Raw genomic sequence first — 11,306 nt, 5'->3', positions numbered from 1 at the left:
GAGGTCGACGGCGCGGCCGCCGGCGGAGGAGAGGAGGAAGCCCAGGAGGCGGCGCCGGTCGCGGCGGTACGCCTCGAGGAGCGACGCCGCCGAGTCCATGGCTGCGCTGCCGCCGCCGCCGCGCAGAGCCTCTCGAGGGTTTCGGGGGGCGCGGAGGGGGAGGAGGAGGGAGCGGGGCGAGGCGGAAAGCTGCGCGGTGCGAGTGCGAGTGCGGAGTGCACAGAGAAAGCAGCTGTGGGAGAAAAATAACGGAAGGACGGGGGGAGGGGTTTGGTCCGGCGTGGGGAACAAACGAGGCCGCACGCAATCGCGTGAGCCAGAAACCGTCAAACGGTAACGACGATGGCAGCCGCCTTGTTCGGCCCTCGGCAGTGAAGGGAGCACTGAAGACGGAAGACTAGTAGTGAGAGCGACCGGCGTACCGGGTACGGCCGTCTTTCTACTTTTGAATAGTATTTCTTGCAGCAGCTCCTCTCAATCTTTGGAGTTCTCTCCTGGAGCAGAACCCATATATGGCCATCGATGGAACTGCAGAATCTTACGGAACCTGTGTAGCCCTCCGTTTCTTTTTACTTCGCATATGAAATTTGAAGTCAAACTACACAAAGTTTAACCAATTTTGCATTAAAAATATCAACATATACTAAATAGTACAGTATAAAATAAATTTCATGATGCATCTAATGATATTTTTTTGTATTATGAATGTTGATATTTTTTTCTATAAAGTTAGTCAAAACTTCGGACAAGTTTTATATGTAGACTAAAAAAACGGAGGGAGTGTGATAGTTCTCCTGCTCTTGTGAGGCTTCGGCCTCCTGAATCGCCCCAGGTGTGCAGTGTTTGTCCACAAGGTAGGTGATTTGGAAGAAGATGCGGGGAGCTGATTTGAAAGTCTGAATCACCTGGCGGTTTGGGGTATATTCAATGCTGTTGGATCACAGACAAGCAGACAACCGTGGGTCCTCCCTCGATGCGAGATTCCAGAACGGCCACATTTCGAATATTTCACCTTTTTACTGAACATGAACACTCAACCAATCGAACCATTGCTTTTTCCCGATGTGATGAAATAGCACTAGTAGTAACAGCTCTCCCTTCCATGGCAACCAGCTCAGTGAAATGCTTTGCAAAATTATAAGAGGTAATATCACAGTCAGTCATAGAACTTGTATCGGATGTGCAGTTTGGTGCTAAAACTTTAAAAATACGTTTTTTTTATGATCTAACTTATGTTTAGGAGCAAATACGGTCACTCCGGCTGTTTGCGCGCACATACACCGTCGGCATGGTATGCCATGTAGGTACAGACCCGCTATCAGTGACAGATATCACTTTGGGGCGACGCGCACAATTTTTTCTTTTGCACAAAAGCCATCGAATTTATTTAATTATGAAAAATAGCCCTCAAATAAAATAAAAAAGGCTGCAGACGATGGGTTCGAACCCACGACCACCTAATAACACACCGGCGCACATGAGCTACCCAGTACACTAAGTACCTTTTTGAGCTCAAAAAGAGAAATACGAGGTTTATGTTTTTGCAATGACGACTACCAATATCCAAAAAAAATTGCTAACTAAATCTCCATTCAGAGAAAAAATTGAGCGCCCAAAATTTTGAATTTAAAGGAGAGAAACTAGTCTAACAATACATGAACGTAACTTAAATCCTCATATGGGCATACAATATGAGACCCACTTTTGGTAAAATATATTTTTTGTGTTACTCACGCTCATTTGAGAAAATTACGTTATTTAAAATATTGTTCTAGTTGCCGCAACAATGAATTCGACTCGCGACTTTTTTATAGTGTAGGAGTCGGGCTGACCACTGTACAGGAAGCACTTATAAAGTAATTAGTTAAACTAAATATATTTAGACATTAAAAAATTAAATTAAAAATTTATTTCAACATTTCAGGCAAAAAAAACCATAATTGCCGAGATATTTCGAAAACAGGATTTTGCAGCTCCTTCTAAAGAAAACTGGAATAAAAAAATCTTGGTCGTGAACAAGTTTGTGTGCGTTTTGGGTTAAACATTATACATTTTAACGTGTGCTTTATAATCGAATTTCATTTAAAAATTTCTGGCGATTTTTTTTTGGAAACCTATTTTTCTGGCCAACCCTGGGAAAATAGATTCGAGCAAAATAGTGTGTGTCCAGTGTAAAAGTAAATTTATCTCCAGGTATGCATGAAACTAGGTTTGGTGGAGTGGTTCGCTAGTGCGTTCAAGTAAATGAAGTCGCGAGTTTGAACCTACCCACCCTTTTTATTTCTCATTTCTTGCACCAATTTGTTTCAGTGACTGACAGTGGGCCATAGCTGCACTGGAATGCCACATAAGCATGGGATACAGACCGAAGTGACTGTATTTGCACGAGATGACAAGTTATGTGACCATAATTCCGTATTTTAGAAGTTTTGTAACCAAACTGAACATCAAGCACAAGTTGTATGACTCCCGGTGATATTACCTCAAATTATAAGAGCAGCGGTCAAGAACAGCAACGCTGGAGGACAACCGCAATAAGTTACCACACATGACACATCATTGAGCAAAGCATTTTACAGCCTGGAACTATCCCTAGCTTTTTTCATCAGTTGTTCACTTGCTGTAACAAATCAAGTAAGAATTTTGCAAGCCCGATTTGACACAAACAGGTATGGGGATATAGTATGAATCGCTCAAACATAATTATACAGCCCACTGGGTAACTAAGCATATAGTCCGAACTGCAGAGATACACCTCAGAACTAATTCTGTAATATGGACATCACTTTAGTCACCTTTAAGACATGACATGGTTGACACTATCAGCACATTTGGGATACAAAAATTTACACCACATTAGCGAGGACTCAGGCGTGAAGTCGGAACCGATGGCATTCTCAAGTGGGATACATTTATACTTCCTCGCTTCCGCTGCTGCTGCCGCCCTTCCGGATACTGAACTTGCACAGGGGGCATGTTGCATTGATGTGCAGCCACTTGTCAATGCAGGCACAGTGGAAATGGTGGCCACAAGGGAGTTCCCGTAGTTCTGCACCATCGTCGTAGGCTGAAATGCAAATGCAGCACTCCTGCGTTGACAAGGTGAACAATGAATGGATGAATTCTTGTAATATCTCATAAAGCGTCATTTATGCAAACGATACAGCATGGTTATATCCTGTCGAAAGTTGGAAAAAAAATACAGGTAGCACAACAACAGAAAAGTAGTGCGGAATGATGCTGTATCCTGGCGTGCAAAGGTTTTACAGAAGCATGAATGCAGAGTTCCCTATCATGAGCCATACAACAAGCAAATGGTTTGATGCTCGTAGTTCTTACTGATGAAAACTGAAGTCATGCATGGCTAAGAGCATTTCTAACCGATCCCCTATAACCGGTTAGAGGAGGATAAATTCCGTTTTCCTCCTCTATCCGGCACCTAGCCAAACCCGTACAACCTTTAGTGCAGGAAAATTTATCCTCCTCGGCCTCCACCCGGCTGAGTAGAAGTTTCGGCCCCCTCACCCACTCCTGCGCCATCCCCACCCCACGCTGCATCGTCGCCGGCATTGCTGCGGCGACTACTCACCGCCTCCGCCGACACCCCACTGCCTCCCTTCGCCCTCGCCACCACCCTGCCCCAGTCCGAGCCGGTCGCCGGCTGTTGCCGCCACTGGAACCAAGCTCAAAAGCCGCCGTCGCATCAATCTCGTCACTGGAAAGCGGCTCGGATCTTCTTCCTCATAGCCTCACCGTGCACTGCTGACCATCTCAACGCCACATCGATCGCTCGTATCGGCTCAACATCGCCGGGGGCCTGTGACACCTCCGCCGCCTGTTGAGTGTTGAGCAAGAGCATGATGCAAATAGGATACAAGGATTCCTTGCCGCGCAACACAGAATAGAGAACCGAGAAGTTCATACCCAGCTCCAAGATGATCTTGCTGAGCATCAGTGGCATCTCCATAGCACTTCGTAGTTGTGCTTTTATCATGCTCTTTACTTCATTTGAACCCTTCCGTGTGTTTGAATTTGAATAATTTGGTTTCTAAACTATGAATTTGTAATATTCGTGAATTGTGTGAACCTTAATTATTATGTTTGGATTTAATATGCCTGCAAATATGTAGTTGAAATGTACTACTGCCTCCGTTCACTTTTGTAAGTCGTTTCAGACAACTCAAAATGGGCTGTTTTGCACATTGTCTAAAATGTCTTCAAGGTCTTATAAAAGTGAACAGAGGGGGTATGTAAAATAGATCTGGAAAGATTTGGCAAAAACAAAAACAGTTTTGCTAAAGCACATCTAGATGTGCTCTAAGTATTGCAAATCTAAGTCCTATGTCATTGATTTTACGTTAAGATTCGTGCAAACGTATTCTTTTGTCTTTTTTCTTTTTCTTTCTAGTTTGATTGAGTCACTTACATGTGCAATAACTAGGGCACATCTATACAGACCACAAAAAAAATGTACTCCGATAAGTTTAGGGAATTGGTTAGAAACGACCATTTTTTATAGGAGCAAAAGTACTCTTCTAAAGGATACTTTTAAGTTTACTCTTCTAGATTTTAGGAGATCAGTTAGAAATGCTCTAACATACTTTCCCAAACCAATAGCTAAGTGCACCAAAGCCAGGTATTTCATTTAGTATGAGCTGACTGAAACAGAATCATGGTTTTATTCCATCCTATTGATTGGGCATGATTCAGTCATGATAAATGATGAACCAACAATACTAAGTGAGATGGTCCAAAGTATAATCAAAGAGGTTCAGAGTTGCAGTACCTCATGCATTGTTAGGGCAAAGACATGCATAACCAAAAGACGAGAACATGAGAACTTACTGCATCTTCAGCTGCAAGTGCTTTCTCTATTGGTTGGTTCGTGCCACACTCTATCATTATTCCACCAGAAGACTCAGTGGCATCAGCGGAATCCTTTTCAGGTTCATCCATCCTACGGAATTTGTATTTCGGAATTTGGCGAATGTCATCTTCAGATGCTCCTTCCTGATTTTGATAGTATGGCAAAGAAAGGTTAACTAATAGCAAGATTGGCATATGAGTGTTAACTGCTCACAGTTAAATCTGTAGGAGAATCAACAGTATGACACAGAACTGAATCCTAGCAAGCATCTATATATTGTATCGCCGTATTTCACATACTTGAAAGCCATACCTGATCAGAGACAGCATACAGAATTGCTATAATGCAAGGGAGGCAGCAACAAACGGCAATACCAATAATGCAAGCCAGAGCGACACAGAAAACAACAAAGAACACATCAAACGCCAGGAAGACTATGCAAAGCCTGCAAAGCAAGACATAGAAAAACTTGTTTATGATACCGAACAGAAGAAATAAGGACAGTTGAAAAGTGGGATATCACTTCAAACATATATGTACCAGTATAGTTGAGGTGCATCACGGATAACCTCTTCACCCCCAGCAGATATCCAGTAAAATCCAATTATCCACCATATGAAGGAGAACATTGTATTCGCAGACTCCAGATGCTTTGCCAAACTGCCAGAGTAAACCACAATGATATAATCAGGTACTGTACAACTGAACAAGACATAATGGACTGCTGACACATGAACACTCTTACATGGAATCACGTAATGAACAATTATGCAGGCACAGCATGAATTCACCAACCGATGCAACACTAATAATAACTAGCATGTTTCTTCGAACTGAAGAAACAGGGAGATGCACAAAACGTGTTACAAAACAAGGAAGAAAAACTTATGCAATGGTCTGTCTTTCCTTGTAGAATGGAGCATAGGCACTATACCAACCAAAGTTATCACTACCGTGGCTACGGGCTACTTGACAAAAATTCATTTAGGAATTAAACTGTCATAAACCGGTTTTGCTGAACTTTCTAGGTAGCTTGAAACAACCAGGGTTGTGCCTAAACAGCTTAGAAATGTCCACTACTTGTACTTGTCAAATCCCTCCAATTACCTGACGTAATCTGTGTCGCGACCACGAAGATGGTGCTCGCTGGCATCCCCGTCGCTAGACGAGGACGAGCCGTCGCTGCCCCTCTCCTCGTCGGCGGGTGCTGGGGCCCCGCCGCGCTGGCTTCGGCGCATCCGGTACTCGACGGCGACGCAGACCATGTGGACGATGCACTGCAGGGCGTAGCCGGCGACCCAGGTCCGGAGCGGCATGGGGGATTTCTCGTTGCGGCTGAGCACGAGCACGACGGCGGCGACGGTGATGAACGAGATGTTCCAGAGGAGATCGAGCGCCACGACGGGGCGGGAGTAGGCCCAGTCCGCCTGCCGCTCCTCGAGGTGCTCGGCCGCCGCCTCCCGCACGAGCATCGACGGCTCCCGCATCGCCCGCCGCCCGCTGCGGCGCAGCAGGCGCGCGGTGCCGCGCAGCGACGGCCGGCGGAGCGCGTTGCCCCGACGCTGGCCGCCGCTGCCGGCGCCGCCGCCGAGCAGCGGCGCCGAGTCAAGGAGCGCGTCGCCGCGGCTGCTGGACATCGAGGGAGGCCTGCGAGATCGAGAGAGGGGAAGAAGTCTATTTCCACGGGGGAAGGGAATTGGGATGGGTTGGAGACTGGAAGAGTCCTTTCTCGCTTTTCTCCCTTTTCCTCCCCCGGTTCTATGATGGGGAATGCGGGTTGGACCAGCTGTGGTTGATGATGTCACATTGCAGGCAGTTCGCTGCCGACGAAAAAAACTGGATAATGTATATCGCGTCGAGTAAATTTCAAAAAACCAATTTGTAATTTATTTTCACAGTGACAATGTGATTATTTTTGTGAACACAGTACAAATGTAAGCGCTCATGTATACACGCATACATTCACCCCTATGAACGCACACACGCACATCCTACTCCTATTAGCATCTCGGTAAAGACTGAGCCGACATATCATCTTGAGATTTACGAAGTTATCGTAGGCGTCTCGTCGTCGACGGAAACGTCTCCTTCACTGAAAGCGCATCGCCGGAAATTCTGAAATAAATCCAGAAATAATGCGAGCAACAGGACTTGAACTCTAGTAATTTTACAAGGTAAATCAACTTTACAGTGGCAATGCATAGTCGAGTATATCACTTAGAGTATTGCAATTTCACAAAAATCAACTTGTGATTTATTTTCACCTAGTTATTGTAAATTAACTTTATGGTGTTCACAGTGGCAATGTGTTTTTACAAGGTAAATCAAGAGTTGCTTGAATCCCCACTCTCCCCGCGTCGCCTTCCCTGGTGACTGGGGGGCGAAAAACTTAGAGCGCCACCCTTCCACCCAGCTCCTCCTTCATCGCGCCGTCCCTAGAGGCTCCGGCCGGCAAAGCTTGCCTAGATCCGGGAACGACAGCGGCGAGGGCAACTCTCTGGCTGGCGCGAGGTGGCAAGATGTGGTTCTCGTGCACGTGCGTGTGTGTGGCAGCGGTCAGGTGGTGCGCGACGGTGTGGGTCGCTGACGAGGGCGCCAGGCACGGGCTGGTGGGGCGTGGGGTGTTCGATCATCGGGTCTAGTGCAGTGGCATTGGTGGCGGAGGTTGCAAGTCAGCAAGGAGATGGTGAGCGGAAGGTGTGGTCAGCTGTGGGGGTGGTCTCTACTCCGGCTAGAAGCTGCGAGGGGCACATGTCTTGCTCTTCATGTTGACCCTCTTGTCAGTGGCGTGGAGCCCAGGGGATGGTGCATGGGGATATCTGTGGTGGTGCCAGTGCAACAGTCTGGATCGATCCCCCTTCGTCAGCATCAATGCTCAAGGTGAGCAACGGCGTCTGGGGGGCTCATTTTGGACCCAGTGGAGGGTCTCGCCGGGGAAGGTGAGGTCTTTCTGGCATGCAAGGTTATTGTTTGTAGGGTTTGTCAGTGTGCTCGTGACGACTTCCCTTTGTAGTTTGGTCCTCGATACGTCTCCAGCATGTCTATATTTTTTATTGTCCCATGCTATTATAGTATTAATCTTCGATGTTTTATATGCAATTATATATTATTTATTGGGACTAACCTATTAACTTAGTGCCAAGTGTCAGTTGTTGTTTTTGCCTATTTTTGGTTTTCCAGAATCAGTACCAAACAAAGACCAAATGCCATGAAACTTTTTTTTTCTGAACATAAAAGACACTAGAACCTACGGGAGGAGGCCAGAAGATGAATGAGTGGGCCACGAGCCACATGGGCGCGCACATGTGCCTCGTGGTCCCCTTGTTCCTCCGTTTGACCTAATTCCAACTATAAATTCTCTAAAATCGGGAAACCAACAAAGAGCCACCCAAAATACTTTTTCCGCTGCCGCAAACTTCTGTTCTCGCGAGATCCCAGCTGGAAGCCTTTTTCGGCACTCTGCCGAATGGGGAATCAATCACGGAGGGCCTCTACATCAACCTTGTTGCCCTTCCGATGATGTGTGAGTAGTTTACCACAAAACTATGGGTCCATAGCTAGTAGCCAGGTGGATTCTTCTCTCTCTTTGATCTTCATTACAATGTTCTTCTCGATGTTCTTGGAGATCTATTCAATGTAATCCTTTTTGTGGTGTGTTTGTTGGGATCTGATGAATTGTGGCTTTATGATCAGGTTATCTATGAATATTATTTGAGTCTTCTCTGAACTCTTTTATGCATGATTATTATAGTTTTGTATTTCTCTCCGATATATCCATTTGGTTTGGCCAACTAGATTGAATTATCTTGCAATGGGAGAGGTGATTCGTGATGGGTTCGATCTTATGGTGCTCAATCCTAGTGACAGAAGGGGACATGACACGTATTTGTATCATTGTCAATAAGGATAAAACGGCGGGGTTTATTCATATTGATTGAATTTACTTTGTCTACATCATGTCATCTTGTTTAAGGCATTACCCGTTCTTTATGAACTTAATGCTTTAGATGCATGTTGGATAGCGGTCGATGTGTGGAGTAATAGTAGTAGATGCAGGCAGGAGTCGGTCTACTTATCTCGGACATGATGCCTATATACATGATCATTGCGTTGGATATCGTCATAATTATTCGTTTTTTATGAATTACCCAATAGTAGTTTGTTTACCCACCATATGCTTTTTGTTCGAGAGAGGAGCCTCTAGTGAAAACTATGGCCCCGGGTCTATATTTATCATATATTAAAATCCAAAAATACCTTGCTGCAATTATTTATTTTTATTTTATTTTGTGTTTTTGTTTATCTATCCGTCACTACAAGATTTGATTCTTGTAAATAACCGCCAAGGGATTGACAACCCCTTGTTTGCGTTGGATGCAAGTATTTGTTATTTTGTGTGTAGGTGTTGTTCACGAGGTGTCACGTGGTTCTCCTAGTGGATTCATAAGATTGGTTCTTAACTGAGGGAAATACTTATCTCTATTGTATTGCATCATCCTCCCTCTTCGGGGAAATCCCAACGCAGCTCACAAGTAGCAGGAAGAATTTTTGGCGCCGTTGCCAGGGAAACATCACCAACACCTATCAAGTACCATCGCATAAACTTCCATCTCCTTGCATTTACTTTTATTTTCTAGTTGCCTCTCATTTTCATCTCCCCCACTTCTAAAACGTTTTCACAAAAATATTTGCAGTTGCCTTTTTGCTTGTTTATTTGTTTGCTTGCTTGAAGTTGCTACCATGTCCAAGTTTGTTATTGAGAAAAAGGATGGTAACATCCCTAGAGTTGAAATTCCCCAAAATTTGGATTTTAAATTTTTTGTTGTGGGACATGGGAACATTATAGGTAAAAGTGTTATCCAAGAATTCTTTAATTGCACGGGGTCGTTAGCTTTTAATGATATTCCTATCCTAAAAAGAACTAAGAGTTTTGCCAAAGCTATTTCAACGCTTGTTCTTAAACTTGGAAGAAAATTTATGCGTACTCACCCCACTTTCCAAAGGTTGTTCTACGAGTTACCTATTATCAACAACCCTATGGCTAAGAAGATACCTACTCTCATCCTTATGAATGAATTTGATTATATAGTATACGAGGCTAGAGAGATCTTTGATTTTTAAAATATGAGTCGTGAGCACCCGGTCATAGATGAGATTTTGTATAGAGAGGATTATCTATTGAGGCATTTGTTTCGTGATAATCACACCTTTGATGGAAACACTGGAAAGAAAGTTCCTCCTATACATATGATCCAACAAATCTTAAATGGTATTAATCAACAATATTATTGGATAGTAAAGGGAAACCAACAAGGGTTTGAGGAAGATTGCTTCGATAACGCTAAAATCTTGGTTAATGATGTGTTCCCCATTATTTTTGAAAAGACTCCCGATGAACCCGTGACCAATGATGCAAAAACTATTGGGGAAAGTTGCATGGACAACAAAAAAAGATCCATGCACACAGAAGATCTATCCATGGAGATGTATAGATACAAGGGGGGATATCATCTTCATACCATTGTAGATCGCTAAGCGGAAGCATTTATCAACGCGATTGATGTATTCGTACACCTTGATGATCTATCCCGATCAAGTACAAAACTTACGGCACCTCCGCATTCTGCACATGTTCAGCTCGATGACGTCCTCGCCTTCTCGATCCAGCAAGAGAGGCGAAGTAGTACATGAGTTCCGGCAGCACGACGGCGTGGTGATGGTGGTGGTGAAGAAAAATCTCTCAGGGCTTTGCCAAGCACAGCGGAAACTATGAGGGAGGATAAACTAGAGGGGGCGGGGTTACCGGCACACAGCTTGGTGAATCTTGATCTGTTCCGGGTGCTATCCCCGCACCTATATTTATATGTTGAGCCCTGGGGTCGTTTCTTGGAGAAAGGGCATCCTCAAAGTCGGTTTAGCACGCAAGGCAAGAGTCCTTCTCGGACTCTAGGACCAGACGACGGGGTCCTCGACGTCTGGCCCCAGACGCCAGGGTCCCTAGCGCCTGCCCCCTAGCCTCCGCAAAACTCCTTTTTGCACCTTCCTAAAGCCTCATGGGCATTACCCATTGGCCCAAATAAAGTGTTCTCGTACTCGAACATTTCGGGAAACATCTGAAACCCCTTCCGGTGAGTTCTGGAACCCTTCCGAAGAACAAACACTATTATCCCATATATCAATCTTTACCTTCGAACTATTCCAGAGCTCCTCGTCATGCCTGTGATCACATCTAGGACTCTGAACAACATTCGGTCACCAACATACATAACTCATATAATACTATATCGTCAGCCGACGTTAAGCGTGCGGACCCTACGAGTTCGAGAATGATGTAGACATGACCGAGATGCTTCTCCGGTCAATAACCAATAGCGGGACTTGGATGCCCATATTGGTTCCTACATATTCCATGAAGATTGATACATCCATTTTGCATCAT

At 44.8% G+C, this 11,306-nt stretch overlaps 1 protein-coding gene across 1 annotated transcript; it reads right to left on the bottom strand.

Moving 5' to 3' along the window:
- Positions 1-2,670: 2,670 nt before the first annotated feature.
- LOC123046280 (E3 ubiquitin-protein ligase At1g12760) lies at positions 2,671-6,583 on the bottom strand. The gene is made up of 5 exons (XM_044469591.1): positions 5,975-6,583; positions 5,408-5,527; positions 5,180-5,312; positions 4,846-5,010; positions 2,671-3,089 (listed from the first exon to the last, which is right to left on the bottom strand). Exons 1-5 carry the CDS (start codon positions 6,502-6,504, stop codon positions 2,913-2,915), a joined length of 1,125 nt encoding a protein of 374 aa, XP_044325526.1. The 5' UTR covers positions 6,505-6,583; the 3' UTR covers positions 2,671-2,912.
- Positions 6,584-11,306: the final 4,723 nt, after the last annotated feature.

Source organism: Triticum aestivum, chromosome 2B, assembly GCF_018294505.1.
Source record: "Triticum aestivum cultivar Chinese Spring chromosome 2B, IWGSC CS RefSeq v2.1, whole genome shotgun sequence".
NCBI lineage: Eukaryota > Viridiplantae > Streptophyta > Magnoliopsida > Poales > Poaceae > Triticum > Triticum aestivum.
This window is presented reverse-complemented; position numbering and strand designations above follow the sequence as displayed.